This window comes from Hyaena hyaena, unplaced genomic scaffold (genome assembly GCF_003009895.1).
Source record: "Hyaena hyaena isolate Hyena2069 unplaced genomic scaffold, ASM300989v1 scaffold_154, whole genome shotgun sequence".
In the NCBI taxonomy this organism is placed as follows: domain Eukaryota; kingdom Metazoa; phylum Chordata; class Mammalia; order Carnivora; family Hyaenidae; genus Hyaena; species Hyaena hyaena.
Genome location: NW_024080786.1, coordinates 2,234,025 through 2,256,226, shown reverse-complemented (window position 1 = coordinate 2,256,226; position 22,202 = coordinate 2,234,025). Strand labels below are relative to the sequence as shown.

Here is a 22,202-nt window from a genome sequence, read left to right as displayed (position 1 = left end):
TTAAAACCATTTGAGGCATTTTTCTTGGTTGTTGGTTATACAGTCTAGTTTTTGTTAATTTAAATTCAGGAGTTGCAAGGCACATTTGATTTTTTAAAGCTATTTTTGCCCCAATTATCAGTGACTAATTTGGATCTAAATAAGTTTCCATTAAGGTTTTTAGCGTACATAAATCAGAATAAAAATCTGAGAATTTGTTTTACCCAAAGATGGTTATATTCAGTGTTTCTTCTAAAGCCTGTATTGTTTCTTTAAAAAAGTTTTCTGAGATGATAAACCTCTTAGTTTTCATGTAGAAAATGATGTTGTATCATTATCGATGTAAAGATGTTTGGCTCTGCTGAGAAAATGACACTTCCTGCTATGTCCACTCTTCCTTACCATTGCATCCTTATTTTGTTTTCCAGTCTGCGTTGTAATAAAACTCCTTGAAAATAGAAACTATCTCTCTTATTTCTGTCTCCTTCCATAGTGATGTTGTGGCCACTATAGATACTTTAGTAATGATGACTTAATTTAAAGGTTAGATTTGTGAGTACCAGTTTCAAGTGAATGACCCCTTCTCTTGCATTCACATAGTACCTATAGATATGGATGATTGATTGATACAGGTTGTGAAAAAGTGGTTAAGGTTTTAGAATTTGCTCCAATCTGAATTGACTGTTGGATTCTTTGATTAGTTGAACAGTATAAAATTGAAGTTTCAGATTGCTTATGACTTAGCCTTAGCTTGCTCAAAAAAAATTACTTTTTTTCTTTTTTTTTAAAATTTCCATCCAAGTTAGCATACATAGAGCAATAGTGATTTCAAGAGTAGATTCCAGTGATTCATCCCCTATGTATAACACCTAGTATTCATCCCAACAAGTGTCCTCCTTACTGCCCCTTACGCATTTAGCCCATTCCCCCACCCACAGCCCCTCCAGCAACCCTATTTGTTCCCTGTATTTAAGCGTCTCTCTCATGTTTTGTCCCCCTCCCTGTTCTTATGTTATCTTTGCTTCCCTTCTCTTATGTTCATCTGTTTTGTATCTTAAATTCCACATATGAAAATTACTTGTTTTTCTTAATATATCTTTGAAAAAGCATGCTCTCATGCTGGCTTTATTCTCTTTTTGGCTGAATTCTTTGATATTTAGAATAAGATAGAAATAAGGACCAATGATTATGTCTAGGACCAATGGTTATGTTCCACAGACATGATTTTTGACTTTTACATAGTATTCATTTTATCTTAGAGAGGCTCACATCTCATGCTTTTTGGGCCAGTGGGCTGCTTCTCATCTGTATTTGCTTTTTTCTTTAGATATTAGGATCAAGGAAGAAGAACCTGATCCTGAAGAGTGGCAGCTCAGTGGTGATTCTACATTGAATACCAATGATCTAACACACTTAAGAGTACAGGTGGTAGATGAAGAAGGGGACCAACAACATCAAGAAGGAAAAAGACTTCGGAGGGTAGCTTGCACCTGTCCCAACTGTAAAGAAGGTGGTGGGAGGTATGCACACATGAAACATACTCTTTTTTTTTTTTAGCACTACTAATATTCATCACCCTAATTTTTGAAATACTGCATGCCGTATCACTTAATTATGGGAAATTTCTCATTACATGATCATTTTGTGTGTATGTCTGTATGAGTGTGGCAGAAAAAGTTAGGGAACAAAATATATAAGATAGAATGCCTTTTTTAAAGATCTAAAATGCCATTTTTAAAACTAAAGTTACTTAATTTGCCTTAAAAAGAAATGTAACAGATGCCATTTAACAGACCCATATGAGAAATTAGCCTATTTGCAAACCAGCAATGAGATTTGCCTAAATACAGATAAAAAGTTGATTTTTAGCTTGAGAATGGCAGTTATATAAAAATAAGAACTTCAGAAATAGTTGTAAGCATAAACATTTTCTATTTTCAACAGAAATGAATAATAAGCCTTAATGATGGAATTTTTTAAGAAAGTGGAAATGTAGTATTTTAATTCAGTACTTTAAAAAAATAAATGTTAAGACAGAATAACATGACAGGAAAAACTCAAAAATAGATCACTGATTATATTAAATGTGGATGGGTTAAGCTTAATAATTAAGACCTGGAAACTGAGATTGTATTTTAAAAACAAAATCCAGCCTTACATTAATTATAAGGAACATCTCAAATAAATTGGCACAGGAATGTTAAAGATACAGGGGTGGAAAAAGATTAGGCAAATGTTAACAAGAAAACTTGAATAGCACTGTTACTATCAGACAGTGAAGGATCAGGGTGAAAATCATCAAATGATTAAATAGGGGTAGGTTTCTTAATCATAGGAAGTTTTCATCAAAGGAGATTTAATAGTTATGATACTTTCCCCCATAATTTTGAAATATACATAGAGCCGAAACTGATAGGACTCTGACAACATACTAATCAAATCCCTAGTCATAGTGAAAAGCCTTAACACATCTCTCTCAAAAATACACTGTTTAAGTAGACAAAATACACTATTAATGCAGTTAATGAGCTTGAGCTAATAGAAATAGAGCGTGTCTGCCTTCAAGTTGGTGTTTTAGTTGATTTGTACATTGGCCAGCCCATTCACAATGATGGTAACAATGACTAATAACAGCTAACATTGAGGGCTTACTGAGTTTTAGATGTTAGACAGTCTTATCAGTGAGGCACAGAGAGGTTGAATGACTCTTAAGAGCAATATGCAGCTGGCATTTGGACCCAGTTTCTTACTCCAGAGCATTAACCACTAAACTGTACTTACTGTCTCCTGAGTGGATTTGCTTCTATATTGGATCCTGAGGTATTTGTATTTACTGGTAATTATTTGTTGGAAATCTTATTTATTCTTTGAAATGTTTTGGTCAATTTAAATAAGTTTGGTTAGGCAATAACTTTTCTGAAATTTACTTTCCTTTTTAGAGGAACTTTCAAGATAAATTGTTCATGAAAGTCCAGTCTAATTGAGGGTCAAGTTCTGGCCTATGTTTTACTTAATGCGTTTTCTTGAAAATTATATTCCTTTAGATTTGTGTTTATTAAACTAATATGTGCTCATAAAAATTCAGAAATCTAGAAGAATATTAAAAGAATTCCAAACTTCTACCCCACGCCACATCAAGATAACCATTATAACATTTTTGTATATATCCTTTCAGACTTTACGTATCTTTTAAAGTGGAATCATTCTCACTGTTTTACATGTCTTCTCTTATTTTGAAAATTTTTGTGACCATATTTCCAAGTCTGTATAGAGTCTACATCAATTTTTTAATGGCTGGTAATATTATTGTATGGATGCGTAAGAATTTAACATCTTTTTTGAGAGTTTGTTGTTGTCATTCTAATCTTGACACATAGTTTTTGCACATTTGTCTGATTACTTCATCACTATATGTTGGTATATGTGCTGCCGAAGCGAGCACTTCATCACTGTATGTTGGCAGAAGTGAAATTTTTGGATCAAAGGGAATTGTCTTTTCTGTTTCAAGCTATACTCTTACCAGTGGTGTATGAAAGTATCTGCTTTCCCACACCCTTGCCAACAATAGATTTCATAGTTTTTAAGTACCCTTTAAAGTCTGATATGAAAAATAATTCCTCATTATTGTTTCATTTAGTATATTTTTTGTTACATTGTGAGATTGAACATTTTTAGTATGTTATTTTACCATTTTAAAATTTCTTTTGTGAATGTCTTTTGTGAATCTGTTAACTTGTGTGTTTTAACTGTCATATATGCTGATACTTTTTCCTACTTTTACATTGCCTTTCAACGTTATCAGTGGTTTGTATAATGCATTGTCATAAAAGTAAGGGTTCCACCACTTAGAAGTTTGCAAACTTTTGTTTTATGCACAGAAATTTTAGTTAATCAGCCTTTATGAAATACCTTATATAAAAAGACTTATTTTTTCTAAAGCTTTTGTGAGTTCGGTTTTTAAACTTATTCTAAGCATCAAAATGGAAGTTCTTAAGAAAAAAACTGTATAGTTTCTTAGAGCTCATTTGAGCAAACTTCAACTAATTTATACATGATAGACACAATTATGTCTTTGATAGTTGTTGCACCTAATTAATAGAAGCATGCCTATAGTAAATCCAGAACATTTCAAAGTGTTCTGCAAAGGTGAGATAGGCAGTAATTCAAAAATTTTAGAATATTGGCTTTTTTCCCCTCAGCTATATTCTTAAAGATACACATATATAAAGTGGCATATTCAGAGAACAAAATTTTGTTTACCTTCTTGAGCAAGGTGTAAAATATAAACATTTAAAAATTGTGTTCATCTGGGTATTTAACCAATATTAAGGAGACCCATCCCTCAAACTTTTTACTCTAGAGGAAGAGGCAAGTAATTTTAATAAAGTAGAATAAATTCTAAAAGCATTATTGTTATGTCAGGTTTGTGTGGATTAGACATCAGTCTATATTTAAGTAATTTAAAAACTAAGTTATTTTGCAAAATTTGTCAGCATTTTGGTTGGTGTCCCATTTCTCCCATCCCAAGCAAAAGAAAGTACTTGATTTACTTCACTTTCCTTGAGAATTTAACTTTATTTATTGTGTCACTCTGTCTTGGCTAGCATTGTTAAATTTTTGAGAACAAGTTTAGGCAATCAAGAATAGAAACTCAAAATTGTTTTTTTCTAGGTTGTATAATAGGTGTTAGTGGTTTGATTATGTAAATCAAGAAGAAAATTTATGGCTAAATCTTTTATTATTACTTTTATATTTATTTATTGAGAAAGTTCTTTTCCTTAACATCACATACCGTAAATCCATATCTAGCATATCTAGATCTTATCTTGAATAAAATTTCCTTTTTAAATAGAAATTTGAACCTGGGTGTTAGGCTTTTCCCTTAAGTTAGGTATATTTATGTGCATCCCTGGCCCCACCTTTTTTTTTCTTCTTCTTAGATGCCTATCCCATTTTTAAACAGTATTGCTCATTTTCTTATAATTCAATTGAAAATAGTTTTCCCGGGCTCTTTGGTTCTTTGAGAACCCAGATTCATTGCTATAATTTGTTACAGTCTTGTGCTTTGTTAGTGCTCTCAAGCTAAATTTTGCTAAGTTAGTAAAGTATTTATCACTTACGAGTTTATAAAATCACATCGATTCACGTGAGTGGTATGCTTAGCGTAGAGGCAAGAAGTCATGAGTATAAGAGTGAACTGAATTGGGTTCTCTGTGAAATTGCTATGGTGAACACAATATGTGAAATTGATTTGTACACCAATAACCACAAACATTACTCTTTTTTCTTAGGGCTGTGTGAGAATAAAATAAATTTTAAAAGCTAAATTAAGTGGAAATATTGGCTTTGGTTAATACTTTGGCATTGCAGGTGAGCCAGAAAAACCTGTTTCATTCAACTCAGCTCTTGGAAAAGAGTTATAGACATTGGGGGTGGACTGGAGCAGAAACTAGAATTGTGTTAGATTATGACGTCCTTTGCCCTTAAGACAACAGCATGACTCCTCCTTGTCTTTACTTATGCTATTCCTCTGCCTGGAATGCCTTCCCTCCTTTCTATCTAAATCCTACCCACCTCTTCCACGAAGCCTTCTCTAACTACTGGAGCCCACATTGATGTCTCCCTGTTCAGAACACCTATGGCATCTAACAGCCAGCACTGCACCGTTTAGCACTGTTTGTCCTATGGCAATTTCACATGCTACTGAGTGTGAGTACATTAAAATATAAATGTGGGGAAATATGCATTTTTCCAGTAAAATTTGAAAAACGATAGGTATAATATATAAAGGAGGATTTTCAGGCTTATGGACAGCTTACAGGCTATATACCTAAACTAAGAGATTGGGGGAGGTGGGGAAGTCGGGGCGGGGGGTTTTAAATGTATTTTTTTTAATTTCAGAGAAACATTGCAGAATTTATATGATTTTGATAGTGATTCTAAAATGTCATGTTTTTTGTAAATTCATTTATTTTTGTTCAGTAACCAGCCCAATTTTTTTTTTTTTTTTAAAGCTTGGGTAATAACATTTTCTATAGTGCTTAATACTATTTGAATATCAGTTCTGGAATCAAAATCTTCTTGCTTAGGCTAAAATACCTGTGTTCATTCATCTAATAAGCACATATCTCCCAAACTCTCTTCTTTATCAAATACTGAAATGTAACAAATGTCAGATTTTATGCTGTGGAGAAACTGTATTTTATTATATCTCTGATGTGTAATTTGGGGTATCTTTGCATGGTTACTATGAAGGGAATTTTAACTATAAAGATAATTTTGATTTATATTTATTTTCTATAGTGCTAAGGGAGGTAAGGCAGTAGCTTTGTCTAGATTTTTTCCTGCGATTTTTCTCCAAGTCTCCGTGTATATTCAGGATGTGGCTATACAAATAAAGGAATAAATATGCTTAAGTCATGTTAATTTAAAGTCTGCGTAGGGTGCCTATCGTTTTTAATTGGACCTGTGATTAGTTATGTAGTCATTTCTTGGTTTATTTAATTTTTAAATTAGCTGATATTGTGACTTTGAAGAGACTATTTAGTTTCTTATACAACTACATATGGATTGGGCCTAAGCATCGAATTTGTGAATGGTTCTGACAGAATAATATATAGCTTTATTTATATAGTCTTTCTGTATGAAATGTCCTTTTAAATTATATAATTCTTGAGCATATTCGCATTTGGACAGCAATCACATTAAATCTGAAGTGAAATTAATAATGTGATATTACATGTTTGAGATACATATTTTTTTATTTAAATTGATCTTAAATGGTCTTGGTTCTGATTGACCTCGTGGTGATAATGTCTTCTATTTGAAATTCAGCTTGGGAGTATATGATATAATCAGTAATGTTTATTTGAATATTTCCATATAAGTATATATTATTCTCTGTGTGTTTTTTAGAGGTACCAATCTTGGGAAAAAGAAGCAACACATTTGTCATATACCAGGATGTGGTAAAGTCTATGGGAAGACCTCACATCTGAGAGCTCATCTGCGTTGGCATTCTGGGGAGCGTCCTTTTGTTTGTAACTGGATGTTCTGTGGTAAAAGATTTACTCGAAGTGATGAATTACAGAGGCACAGAAGAACACATACAGGTTACTAATATTTACTTTTAACGGGGAAAAAGTGAATTATAGGGCTACATAGTACTTTGAAGGTTTTTTTCCCCCCCTGAACATCTTACTGATTTGAATCTTTTAAGATATGACCAGTTACATTCAATTTTTATCTTCAGTAATAGCAATTTAAAAACAGTAATTCCAAATAAGCCAATATAGTTTATCTTGTAAAATGACATTTTATGCAGATTTTGGTCTTTTTTTTATAGTTCGTTTTTTTGTTGTTGTTTTGCTGTAACATTGTTGAATGTCTTAAGCCACATTTATGCTATTCTTGTGAATTATGTTAACATTTTAAATTAGTTGTCTGCTTTTACTTTTGATCTGTCTTATTTCTCCTTCTCAACACTCTTCCATAAAGGATAATTCCTTTTTTCTGATAAATTGAAGTATTTTACCTTTTCTCATTTTAAGATCTGTGAGGTAAGCAAAAAACATTTCATCGAGGAATAACCAAGGCATTATTGATGGAAGGAAGAGCTCTTCCGTTTGATTGTTTTTACATGTGGTTATGTGAAATGAGCCTAGGAATGACCCCAATTAAATCCTAACTTAATGTATCTTAGAGTTTTCTTCTGCTACCATATAATGATCAAGGAGTTCATCAGTCTATGCTCAACACTGAAGAATTGAAATATGTATATATAGTCACAAAAAGTTTAGAAGGAGGAAGCACGGTGAAATGAAAGTGTTGGTCCTAGATCTGGATTCAAATCCAGGTTCTCTGTTAGAGTAAGCAAATAAGCTGTCTCTGCCTCTACTTTTCACACCTTCTACATTGTCTTTAAATACATAAAATAACCTGTGAAGTAGGTAGTAGTATACATATTACATGTTCCACTTGTTCTGTTTTCTGTCTTACCGCTCAGGTTAAATGAGCTTAACCTGTTTGAGTCTGCAACAAACAAAATAAGAAAATAGATAAAGTATATACTTAGAGGCAGAGCTCATTAGTGCATGTGATAGTAAGACATTGTTAGACAAAGGGCTGGGATAGTAGATCTTAAGATGGCCTGGTAACAGAATTTTCCTCTGCGGAATTTGATCAGGATATAAAAAGGAATGAATGAATGTAGAAAACACTGAGTTAAACAGGGTTAGTACAACTACCTTCAAGGCAGCACCTCTTAGGACCATTAATTAAATGTTAATATGGTTGTGCATCTCTAAGTGGGGAGATGTAGTATGTAGCATTTCCCAGTCTCCTTTGATTATTGTGCCATTTTCCATGAGCATCTCTCTGGATTGATTGCAAAAGCAATTTTGGGAAATACCTTCCCAGAAGAATAGAATAGTATGTGAATAGAAGAGGCGAGAGACCATTTGTCGTGAGTGAAGGTGAGATTCTATATAGCACATTTCTGTTAAGTAGGATTGGGCTACATTATGGAGGTCCTTTTAAGTTAGTAGAGAATCTAAACTATTTCATAATCTGCAAGTTATTCGTATGTTCCCATACCACTTAGTATCATGGTGAAATTTTACGATGTATTTGGTGTTTAAGGAAGATTTGTCTGGCACTGATTTCTTGGGTAGGAGAGGGAGTGACTTAGGGTGCCACTGTGGCATAGTTGAGGCGTGAGGTCTGATGAGGACCTGCTGAAGTGGAGGTGCTGAAATAAGAGATAGGTAAGAATTTTGAAGAGAATCAGAAAATACAAGCTTTGTTTTACTAATTGATTTCTCTCTGGATTCCTTCTAGATTCGCCTTTTACCTTATCCTCTAATAATTCTCTTTCATAGTTGTCTTAAACATAATAGAAGTTTAATCAGTCTTTTGTATTTAAAAATGTATTTTATTCATACTGGGAAATAAATTTAGGCATCAAGGTCTTGAATTAACTTTAACATCATGATCTGTCAGGTTTGCTCTTGACTAGTCCAGCTAAGATCACGTCAGCCAGCCATCTCTGTTATTCCTGGGATTATCAGTCTTATTGGACCACAAGCTTATGTTTTTGCTTTAATCTTAAGTAGTACTTTGTAGTTTACTTGAATTCACATTTAAGAATTAAAGGTTTAGTATCATGAATATGACATATTAATAATACCTTAAATATGGCTTAAAACACTGTACTCTTTGCACATGATCATTTTTTTAGCTGGATAGTATCTTGTAACATGTTTCAAAACAAACTGTTGGCATAGTTGAGGTATTCACATGTTATCCAAATATTTGGTACGTCACTTTTCATTCAGAAGTAAAGAGGACAGATTTATTTTGGGGAAAAGTACTATATGAGAAATCTTGCAAGAACAGCTCATGAAACAAATACAGTTTTAATTGAACTGAACTCTGCTTCCTGTCTCTGTCAGTGTTGGCTTATTTTCTTTCTCAGCAAATGATTGGTCTGTTAATGCTGAATTAAAAAAACTAAGTAACCTAATTTTTTTTAACAGGTGAGAAGAAATTTGTTTGTCCAGAATGTTCAAAACGCTTTATGAGAAGTGACCACCTTGCCAAACACATTAAAACACATCAGAATAAAAAAGGTATTCACTCTAGCAGTACAGTGCTGGCATCTGTGGAAGCTGCACGAGATGATGCTTTGATTACTGCAGGAGGAACGACACTTATCCTTGCAAATATTCAACAAGGTTCTGTTTCAGGGATAGGAACTGTTAACACTTCCACCACCAGCAATCAGGATATCCTTACCAACACTGAAATACCTTTACAGCTCGTCACAGTTTCTGGAAATGAGACAATGGAGTAAATCTTACACAAATACTTATTCATTGTGGTTATTTTTATACAGTAGTGAGAAGAATATTGTTCCTAAGTTCTTAGATATCTTTTTATTGATGTGCAAAAATTTTTGGATTGACAGTAACTTGGTTATACATGACACTGAAATGCCTTACTTTGTATGATATTCCATAGTATATTAAAAATGGTAAAATTGCATGGATTTTGTAGGTACTTTTGGAATCTAGAAGAAATGAAATTTTACCAAGTTATATAAAGAGAAAATTGAATTTAACAATGCGAATGGTAGTCTAACCAAATGCATCAATCCTGTGTGGTTTAGTGTAAAAATGAAAACATGTTGGTATTTATCTATTGTAAGATAAAAAAAAAAGTTGGTGGGTGAAAGAAATCATGTTATGATAAAAAAATTTTTGTAATTTTCTTGATGACTGGAATTTTTATTATGCATAACTGACAAATCAAGTTTCCAAGCAAATGTTACATAGTGTAGGCTTTACTTAGCTTATCAATTTGTCATTTTGAAGCTAATTATTTTAATTAGGTTAACTATGTACAATATTTTAAGCATTACTCTTGTAAGATTTTGAAAACTACATTTTAACATGGAACTCTAGGGATAGTCACCTTTTAAAATCCTGTTGAAAAGCCATGTTTAAGATTTAATTTGCCAAAATAATGTCTTGTTAATATTCTTTCAATAACGAAGTTGGGCAATATAACCAATGTTTAAAAAAAAGTTTAAAATGTATAGGTTGAGGCATTTGGGTGGTAAGAAAATGTTACAGTGAATTATCCCTTTTCTTGAATATTGGAGGACCAAAAAAAAAATAATAATAATAAGGTGTATTGCGTCTTAGCAGTGATTTTTTTATCCAATCTTGTTTCCAAAAACCATATGTCTGCCAGGGCCTTAAAAGCCATCATGTAAATTACCAGTAAAGTATAACATATGCAAACATAACAAAATCACTTCCATAGTGACGATACTCCAACCATATGGATATTAGTCATAGAAAACTAGAGGTTTATGATATTTTTTTAAGTCTTTTTTTTTTTTTGTCTAGGTAGTCAGTCTGCACTTAAATATCAACCATTTTCCTTTTTTGCTTCTTCCCTTAAAATTTATATGTATCCAGTACATTTAATTGAGAAATGTATGTTTTTTATTATGCTGTATTTTCTTTTTATTTTTTAATTATTGTTTATATTTTCAATTATTAAAAAATGTACAAAATAAAGTTTCATTGCTGGTCTTGTAAGAGCTATACAATTTTCCTAAGTGTATACCTATAACTGCAGCAGTTCACCTATTTCAAAAATTTGGAATTCTGTTCATTTGTTATTCTTAAGACCACCTCAAATTTAAAGGCTACCTTATTGTACGTTTAAAGTGTATTATAACAGTGTGGTAGTTAATAAAACACTATTTTTTTTCTTTTGAGTTTGTTGTATTCCTATGCATTTAAAATATTTGCAGTGGTATGAAGTAAGAAAAAAAATCTGTGTGGTTCATTTTTCTTCACCTTTGTTCACAGATTCTTGATTTCAGACACTGAAATTATTGGGAGCAGGGATATTTACTTGAAAAGGGAGGTGTAGAGGTACTAGCAGCAGATTACTAATTTTTCACCTGAAAATGAGCTCATTAAATAAAACTTTTGAAAAAAATCTTTTAATTCTAAGTCCACTTTGATTCATGTTAATTATAACAATCCCCTTTTGCAAACCTTGTTTTTGTTTCTCAGAGCAGTGCAGGATAGTTTGATTTATTAATAACGTGAGTTTACACAAAGATTCTTGAAAATGATAATGTAATACATACTTTGGTAACCATGGCACGAATTAGTTGAAGGAGTTATGTTCTGAGTTTGTGTAAGTCTAATCATGCTAAGGGCAGAGTAAAAGGAAAGGAAAAGTTAACAATACGACTCTATTTTAGATATTTTTAAATTAAAACTCCAGTTTCCACAGGTGTACGGGGGCGGGGGTAAAGATTTAAGATTTCCATTGTCTGTTTTCCAGGCCCAATCTGACACTGTCAATAATATCTTTGAATGCATAGGACAACTCTAGATACACACATAAACATGGGCAAAGTTTTCTTTCCTAAGTGTGAGACTTAAGCTTGTGATGTGAAATAGGAATTATTACTTGAATTATAGAAATTAATGGAATGTACAAATATTTTGAAGTTACAAGGATTAGAATTTGAATCTTTAAACTTCTTCAGGTAATTTTTAGAAATTTTTTTATTACTGAAGATGTGTGAAGAGGATTATGTGAGAAGGTTGCTCACTTGATTAAAATAGCTATTAAGTCGGGATTAAAAATCTTTTTAGAGTGTGATAGTAGAGATGTTTTAAAATAATACTGAAATTTTACATTAAGTTTATAGAGTGCTTTTGATCCATGAGTTTCCAAGCATATTTTATCAGTTTTTAGAGCATGAATACAATGAAGAACGTTAAGTAGTCCTAAAAATTACTTAAGTCTTTAGATTTTAAAGAGTGCCCACTAGGAATATGTCCCTGAGCTTCAGATCTTTACCTAGCAAAAAGCGTCAGTATTCAGCCTCAGCCTAGGTGATTTCAAATATTTCTATTTTTGTATTTAAAAATGCTGAATATATTTACTATTTTTTTCTAGTTCTAGAATCTTTTTTTGTGTAGTAGTATCTTTCTTAGTGCAAGTATACTCTTTAATAGGCGTTTAATCAATTGCTTTATTTTCATGAAGGCTAGAGAATGCATATTCAGTATATTTACATGCAAATAACTCCTGTCTATCAGAACATACTCACCTAGTGGGCTAGATGTCTGTACTCTGTATACCTCAACTTAAAGAACATATCACTTAAGAAAATTTTATTTTCTGTATATTGAGACTTAATGACTTTGAGAAGTAATGCAATTAACCAAAAAGCACATAAAGCTTTAAAGGAATACATTGCAAAAGTCAGGTGCCCTGTAAGTAACGATTGGGCAAAGTAGTGAAAATGCTTAAATAGTAAAAATATGTGTACTCATAAGTTGAAGGCATGTCAAAAATACTTCATAGAAAATCGTGCTTAGCCAGTATTGCATCATAAAATGCTGGGAGCATTTGAAAACGTCCACAGGGCTTGCTGCGTTTTTGACCTACTAAATCTACATTTCTGAGGATGGAGAATATATATGTACTTTGTAATAGGTCCATAAAGTGGCTCTGATAAATACTCCTCGGTTAGAATCACTTAACAGAGCAAGCATCTTTGATCCCAAAGTTTTTGCTTTATTAAAAATCTTGTATTCAATGTTGCTTGAAATTTGTGGTTATTATTACTAATAACATTTGGCTTTAAAATATGTAAGTTGATGTACTGGTTGTGCTACCCTGTTAGTAACAATTTGGTTTTTAGTTTTAATTAAGTTGGTAAGAATGTTTTTAATGTAAAAGAACTATTTGGTTCACTAAATACTGTTTAAAACATTTTACCACAAATGATTAGCAAGTCTGATAATCAGCACAAAACAAATTGGTTGATATCTTGGGAACAAGATTTGATATTTTAGTGAAATCACCTTCTCTAGTGATTGCTGATTTTGGTCCTTTGGACAGATTTGTATATAATCAGATATACTGTGAGTATATACTAGCAGCAGATGTGGAGTACTCTAGAAATGTAGAGGAGAGAGAATTCCACATGGGAAATCTGAAATCTGGGGAAGTGAAGCAGAGGAAATGGCGTCAGGAAAGGCACAGTGTGGTTTGTTACGTACGTCTGACAGGAATTTGTGACTGATGGAGTATAAGGGCTGGAGGAGGTGGTCAAATTGCAGAGGAGTTCAGAATTTAATTTGTACCAGTGATTCCTAATCTTTTTGGAATCCTGGATCTTAGAAAAATGCACTTTAGCTCTCATTCACATCCAGGATGTTCAAACACTGTATGGGGGCCTGTTTGAGCTAAAACCTGAACCCTTGGAAAACAGTCTTACTTAAGGAACTTGGAGAAAGATGAGTCGTCAAAGAGGTTGTCAGAAACCAGAGAAAGTGTCACGATGGTGATGAACATAAAATGTAGAGAAGTTAAGTTGGATGAAAAGCAAGAAAAAACCATTGGTTTTGGCAATAAGGAGTGGCCTGCTGATGATCTTTTTAAAGCAGTTGATGAGATACGTATTTGGGTAAAAGACTGGTTGAGAACACAGGAGAAGAGGCTATGGAGACAACAAGCATAGCATAGTCTGTTAAATTTGGTGGTAAAGAGAATAAAGGAGGCAGATGCTGAGTAATGAATGAGAAAATTGTTGAAGTTTCTCATAAAGTTAGTACATTTTTATGTTAATAAATACTAAGGTGTATAAAAGTTTAAGTGACCTCTACGCTGAAGTTGAAAATTTTTTGTTTGAGAGCAAGAGAACATGGGCAGAGGAGAGGCGCAGAGAGGGAGAGAGAGAATCCCAAGCAGGCTCCACACATGGAGCATGATGCAGAGCTCAAACCCACAAATCGTGAGATCATGAGCTGAGCTGAAACCAAGACAGACTTAACCAACTGAACCATCCAGGCGCCCCTGGATTCGAGATTTTTAAAAAACTGCGTATGCTGTTTCTTCTCATTTCATCATTATATATTTAAATGCCGCTTTTTGGTATCAAAAGGGTGCTGAATGGGAGGTCTCAGTTTCCTTCTTTCTTTCCCCACTCCCCAGCTTTTAATTCCCTCTCCTTTTATAAATCCATATTAAGCTACATACTTGAAATGTGAGAACAGATAGGTTTCTTACCTTCTTAAAACCTAATTTTCACCATCCATGAAAAGGGGATAACTAACAGTGGTATCCCTCATAGGATTGTTGTGAGGATTAAAATGTAAGCATTTATCATAGTGCCTCTGGCTTATAGCAGCAACTCAATAATTTTTTTCTCCTTCCACATCTGTTATTAACTTTGAAGACATTTTTCTGTAGTGAAGGGGCCAGTGCTTGGGGGTTTCCATTGTTTGACTGTAGTTGATGCATTGATTTTTCTCCTTCAGAAAGAGGGAGTTTTTTTAATGGAAAAAAAATATGAAAAGAAAACTAGTATCTAAATTGCTGGTGGACAATGTGTCTGAAGTGACCGCCTCATCAAAAAGGATGGAAATAACGAAGCACAGAAAAGTGTCATCTTAAGAAAATTATACCTGATGTAGAACTCTATCATTTTAAAATTTCTAGGAGCCAACCAAAGAATCTATAGATTCATTTTGATTGAATTTAGCATTCAGTGGTTCCAACCTTAAATTGGAAAAGGCCATCAAAGAAATGCAGCTTATTTCTCCAAGGAAAGTCTAAGCACCCAAATAATAGACAACAAATAAAGGAAATGTAGTAGATAACTTCTAGGATATCTGTCCAACTTTTGTCCTATTTCCTGAGGATTACTTTTGCCACCTTCAGAGAGGAGTTGTTTAGATGATTGGACAAGGAGTGGACATCTGGTCAAATTTGAGCCAAATCGGTGATTTCTTCTGTGGATTTAGAACTGGAAAACCGATGTCTTGGGAGGTTGCATTTGGAACATGGATGTGAAATAGAGAATAAAAGATGGAGACCCTACAATCCCAGAATAAAAAGATGACAAGAGCGGCTGCCTTGATTGCTGGTAACTGCAGTTTTTGTTCCAATGTTTTATGCCTGTCTAAGATACCATTAAAGCCTCACAGAGGTTCCTCAACTTCCGCCTTGAGTGTTTACGGCTGGGAGGCTGTTGCTTGCTATCAGATAATGCCAACTAAAATGTCAGATGCAATTTCTTTTTGCATAACAAGAGGTCTGAATTAGTTGATGATTTGGTCCTGTAGAAGATACCACAAAAACCATCATTAGTGCCAGATGAGTCAGGTTTAGATGAGGGAGAACTTCGTATAGATCCTGACTGAGTCAGAAAGTGTGATCCTTGAAGGCCCAGTAAAATGTATCCAAGGTAACTGCTTAAAAAGGCCTGGGAGTCTTTTCAAAGGGCTGTGTGTTCGGAGTTAAGGAATATTGGCTTTCTTGCCAACACTAGCTGTATAGTTAATCTCTCAGACCTTATGTTCTTCCCTTCATACTTTCATTATACAGGTTTGGTCTGGGCCTCACTTTTAATTGTGTGTGCCCAATTACTTAGTCCTCTTTACACCCTGATCCTTTAAAACTCTTCAGTAAATTGCATCTTTCCATTTTTGCTCTTGGTAATCTGTGGCTTTTTCATCTTGAATCATATAATAAAGGTGAAACTTTTCACAGTAAACACAGTGCCTAGATTTTGGACTTCAACACATGTGAGTTTATGTCCTGGCTCTGCTGCTTACTAGCTATGTGACCTTGGACTCTCCGTTTCACAAGCAGCCTCAGTTTTATAATCTGTAAAATGATAATAGTAGCATTATCTCCATAAGGGTGATGGAGGAGATTAAATAAATTAATGCATGTAAACCACTTCTCACAGTGCCTGACACATAGCTAAGTGCTAAGTAAATGATAAGCCTTGGAGGAATCAATATTCTTCCTACTACTTGGAAACAGTTATCCCCATCTTGTATTAATGTGTTTATTCACTTTCACTTAGCTAGTTGTCTATCAGCAAACAAGCAAAATTGCTGTTATTTGTATTGTGCCTTTTTATTATGAAGCCTCTAAATATACAAAAAAATATAGAAAACAATATAATGAACACCCGTGTATCCACCATCCAGCTTTTATAATCTTAATATTTTACACACATTTGCTTGTTTCTTTTTAAAAAGTTCTAGCTACGGTGAAATCTATACAGCCCTGTCTCATTCCATTTCTTTCCCTTTACCCACAGAGGTATCTGCTGCTCTCAATTTCATGTTTATCAGGATGATACCATGAACAGTGTTATATGCTTATTATATATATGCATATATAGGATTGTCTTCATGTTTTTGAAACTTTATATAAATGGTATAGTGTAGATTAACCTTATGGGACTTGTGTTTTCACTCATGTTGTTGAGATGAATCCATGTGAACCATGTTTCTCTAAAGCATTCATTTAAAAATGCTGTAGTTCATTGAATATCACAATTTCCCCATTTTCTTGTCGATGCATGTTTCAGTTATTCAGAATTTTTCGCTGATAAACAATGCTGCAATGAAATGCTTGACATGTTTCCTTGTGCACTGTGTGAGTGTTTGAGGTATGTACCATGAACTTCAATCACTGGTCAATAGGATATTCTTCAAGTTTATCAAATATTGCCAAATTGATCTGCACGGTATTCGTACCAAATTACAGTCCTACCAGCAGCGTATAGGAGTTCACATTTTCCCCTACTCTGACTGCTAGCCTTGGCAGATATTTTTTCCAATGAAAAGCAATGCAAAAAAAAAGAAAAGCAATGCAATTTTATGTTGGAATTTCACAAAACGATTTAAAATTCATCTGGGAGAAAAACAAGTAAGTGTAAAAAGTTAAAAAGGAATCGGAAAACCTAAGCCGTGTATATATAAAGAAATTGATACCAGCAGGCATAAGCAAGCATTCAATAAGAGTAATGGAAACAATGCATGCTTTTCTTATTGGTTCTACCTTTTATTTATTATTAAATATTTTTTAATGTTTTATTTATTTCTGAGAGAGAGAGAGACAGCGTGGGCAGGGGAGGGGCAGAGAGAGGGAGACACAGAATCTGAAGCAGGCTCCAGGCTCTGAGCTGGCAGCACAGAGCCCGACATGGTGCTTGAACCCACGAACTGTGAGATCATGACCTGAGCCGAAATCAGATGCCCAACCGACCGAGCCACCCACGCACCCCTGGTTCCACCTTTTAATTGTCCACTTAGCCCCTGCCCTGGTATGGTGCTCCCCCCTGCCTCTCACCGTCGAGGCCTCTACACTGTCGAGGCCTCTTGGATTGGATATTGTGAAGAAGGTCAAGCCCAGCTGGCTGCCTTCCGTGGTGGTGCCTTCATCCAGGGGCTGGGAATACAGGCTGCTACTGTACTGTGGCCTCTTGTCTGCCCTGTTCTCCAGTTCTTCCCCACCTCCCCACGCCCGCTCCAACTCACGTGGTCCTTTCGATCAGCCTGTCAGCTGCATAAGCCAGCTTCCAACTGGGGAAACCCTTTCTTGCAGACGCCCGTATTGCCATATAGTCCCACATGATGGATGTGAAACAACTCATGATTTTGATTCTCATTTCCTTGTATTCTGGTGAGGTTGAGCCCATTTTCATTAAGTTTATAATCCAGGTTTCCTCTGAAGGGAATTGGCTGTTTGAATCCTTTGCCTTCTGCCTTTTTAATTATTTGCAGTTTTGCATTGATTTTTAAACATTCTTAATAAATTCCAGATACATATTATCTTAGAGATCTACGGGCTAATAATATCTTTTCCCAATATGGGGCTTATCTGAGCATTGTGGTGTTTTGTCTATATAGGTTGCTGTTTTGTAAGAGTTTTATTGAATCTATGAGGTGTAGCTTTTCTGTCTTTCTAAAGAAATTCTTTGGTGTTATGAAAATATTTTCCTCTAAAAATTTTATTATTTTGCTTTTCAGCTTGGCTTATTAATCCGATTTGAAGTTACTCATTTCAGTGTGAAGTCTCTACTATTTTCATGTGAGTGTCTTGGCACATTATTGAATGGCCAGCTTTTCCCTACTGATTATAATGCTACTTCTGTCATTTATCAAGTTTCCATTTGTATGTGGATCTATTCCTCCAGTCCTTTCTGTTTTCTCTGTGCATACAATCATACCATGGTTTTAACATATTTGTCTTAGAGAGAGAGAGAGAACACAAGTGGGGGAGAGTGGCAGAGAGAGAGAGAATCGTAAGCAGACTTCATGCTCAGTGCAGAGCCTGATACAGGGCTTGATCCCACAACCCTGGGATCATGACCTGAGCCAAAGCCAGGAGTTGGACGCTCAACCTACTGAGCCACCTAGGTGCCTCGGTTTCCACATCTTGATATCTGCTAGGGCAAGTCTCTGCTCACCTCTAATCTGTCTTCAAAATAGTTTTAACTGTTTTGAGCCCTAGCTTTTTCTATAAGCTTAAGATTAAACCGTCAAGTACCATTGAAAAATCATGTTAGGATTTTATTGGAATTATATTGAGTGTATATGTTAATTTGGAGGAGGAATGTTATCTTCCTACCCATGGACATTCTGTATCTACACTTATTCAAGTCTATTTTAATGTTCTTTTTGTACACAGTTTTCTCTTTGAAAGGTCTTACACATCTTTTTCTGTTTTTTTTGTTTGTTTTTTGTTCTTTTACTATAGGAATAGGTTTTTTAAGTTAAATGTGTAAATTAGTCAATACTGATCTATACACTTGCTATTGATTTTTATAAACTGATTTTATCTAACAATCCTACATAATTCTCTTGCTAGGTCTAATAGTTTGCCTGTAGATTCTATAACATTTTTTATGGAGACAGTCATGTCCTCAAATAGGAAAAGTTTTGTCTCTTATTGCGGGGTACCTCGGTGGCTCAGTCGATTAAGTGGCTGACTCTTGGTTTTGGCTCAGGTCATGACCTCACGGTCCGTGAAAGCTTGTTAGTGGATGGGACGGAAACCAGACACTGAGAAGAGGGTAGGAGAGGAAGGGGTGGGCAGAATGTGGATGGCTCTTTCAAGAAGCTGACTGCGAAGGTGGAGGAGCAGGTCATCATGAAACGAGCCAAACCCTGACTTCACTCACCCTCACTGCCCATCTGGCAAGAGGGCAATGAAGGCAGTAGAGACTTTGCCAGGAACAAGAGAGTCGGCAAGATGGTGCTGCTAATTCTTAGAGACTAGGGAGGAGCATGATGAGGCCTTTCTGCAGCTGGAGGCTTGACTGTCCAGCAACTTGATGGGAGCCACACCACGACCCCGCTAATTTTATGGCTTTGCAACGGGACGGCATTCTCCGCCCTTGCAGAGAAAAACCAAAGAGAACTGAAAGTTCGCAGCTTGCTCGCCAGCAGCTCTCAAGTTGGGGAGTCGGCGGGGGGAACAACTTGAACACAAGAAGAACACCATACAAGAACACAGAAGGCATGATCACAATGGGTCAGAGTCCAAAATGCCATCTTCAAATAATATTAAGACTCTCTACAAACAGCAAGCCAGAGTGCAAGTGGGGGAGGGGCAGAGGGAGAGAGAAACAATCAGGCCTCAGACTCAGCACAGAGCCCGACACGGGGCTTGATCCCACAGCCCCATGATCATGACCTGAGGCAAAATCAACAGCTGGAATCTCAGCCGACAAAGCCACCAAAGCCACAGTGCCGCCTTGACAGAGGCAAGCCCGAAGGAACAGGAGCTAGCTGAGGAAGTGAGAGGAGCACGGCGGCTGGAGCACAGCAGACGAGGGACAGACTCCTTGAGGAAGAAGGTCAAGTCAGCAGGGGATCAACCATGGGAAAGACTCAGGATGCTACTGAAGTGCCAATAAAGAGGTTTGTTTTTTTTTAAATGTTTTATTTATTTCTAGGAGAGAGAGAGAGAGAGAGACACAGCGTGAGCAGGGGAGGGTCAGAGAGAGAGGGAGTCACAGACCAAAACAGGCTCCAGGCTCCGAGCTGGCAGTCAGCACAGAGCCCGACGCGGGGCTCAAACCCACGAACCGCGAGATCATGACCCAAGCGAAAGTCTGACGCTTAACCGACTAAGCCACCCAGGTGCCCCCCCAATAAAGAGTTTTAAGGAGACTGGTATTAAAAAGCTTTCAAAAAGGTCGATAATGACCTCCAGGGCATAACCATGTAACATTTAAACATTCACATCTTCCTTGACCTCAAGAGTGCTGGGGTCAGCTGCAGGTTCTCCTCTTCTTGAAACAGTATCTTCGTGGCTCTCCTAAGTTTCCTTCTACCTCTTTCCACTTCTCCTCACCTTTCCTAGCTTTTCTTCTTCTACCAGACACTTAAATGTTGGGTTTTCTCAAGTCTTGGTCTGAGTTGAATTCTCTCCTCATTTTGCACTCTTACTGGATGATCGCATTCATTCTGGGGATGTCCTTTTACTTCAGACATGGACAACAACCAAGTTTTTTGTCCCCACTCCGCTGCTCACTTGAATTGCAGCCAAGATATTGAACTACCCACTTGTCCTCTCTGTTGGAAGTTTCACAAGTACTTCAAAATGTGTATGTTCAAAATTCAATTTCTGAATGTCTTCCCCTAATCCTGGACCATCAGTATCTATCTTAATGAATAGCATCCTCACATGCATTTGGATGCTCATGCCAGAAGAGTGAAAGTTAACCTTGACCACCTTCTCCTTCTTGCCCCCCATGTTGGTGCTGCTGATATTTCAGGGTTCCAAAGCCATGTGTCTACACCTCCCCTGCTAGCAGCCATTATTTTTATTTTTTTTTTTTTGTCTTAATCCAGATTATGGCAATATCCTCTTATTTGGACTCCCTGGAACCACTCTTCTTGACCCTCTATGAGTCTACTCTCCAACATAGCAGCCCACAGGGATTTTTTTTAATACCAGTCTCCTTAAAACTCTTTATTGGCACTTCAGATAGCATCCTGAGTCTTTCCCATGGTTGATCCCCTGCTGACTTGACCTTCTTCCTCAAGGAGTCTGTCCCTCGTCTGCTGTGCTCCAGCCGCCGTGCTCCTCTCACTTCCTCAGCTAGCTCCTGTTCCTTCGGGCTTGCCTCTGTCAAGGCGGCACTGTGGCTTTGGCACGCTGCAGGCACTTTTGGCTTATGTGCCCCTTCAGACATTTTCTAAAAGTTTGCATTTTATGATAACATTGGTACAAAGATAAATATAACCCAGGTTGGATTCATTTCTTTCCTTTTTCTATCAAGATAAAATTCACACAACATACATTTAACCATTTGAAAATGTACAACTCAATGGCATTTAATCTAGTCACAATGTTATACAGCCACCACCTCTATCTAGTTCCAAAGCACTACTTGAAAAAGGAACCCTGTACCTAGAAAGTAGTTACTCTCCATAACCTCCTTCAGGCAGTCCCTTGAGAACCACTAATCTGCTTTCTGTCTCATGGATTTATGTCTTCTGGATATTTCGTATAAGTGGAATTATATGGTATGTCGCCTTTTGTATCTGGCTTCTTTCACTCAACACCACATTTGGAGGACCATCCACAATGGAACATTATCAGTACATGACTGAATGTTTTCATGACTGAATAATATTGCATCGTTGTGTGGATATATCATATTTTGTTCATCCATTCGTCCACTGGTAGAAATTTGGTTGTTTAACCTTTCTAGTATTATCAATACTACAATGAATATTCATGTATAAATATTTATTCAAATGCCTGTTTCAGTTTTGGGGAGTAGATACCTAGGAGCAGAATTGCTGGATTCATTATTCTCCTGATTTTAAAACAAATTAAAAACATTTGCATGGACC

General features: G+C 35.7%; 1 protein-coding gene across 1 annotated transcript in view; it reads left to right on the top strand.

The window, feature by feature from the left end:
• Window positions 1-10,995, top strand: part of SP3 (Sp3 transcription factor) — a 58,644-nt gene extending 47,649 nt beyond the window's left edge. The window contains exons 5-7 of the mRNA XM_039239182.1: window positions 1,307-1,499; window positions 6,895-7,091; window positions 9,516-10,995. Of these exons, the coding sequence (XP_039095113.1) occupies window positions 1,307-1,499; window positions 6,895-7,091; window positions 9,516-9,832 (707 nt within the window). The 3' untranslated portion in view covers window positions 9,833-10,995. The remainder of the gene's footprint in view (window positions 1-1,306; window positions 1,500-6,894; window positions 7,092-9,515) is intronic.
• The last annotated feature ends 11,207 nt before the right edge of the window (window positions 10,996-22,202 follow it).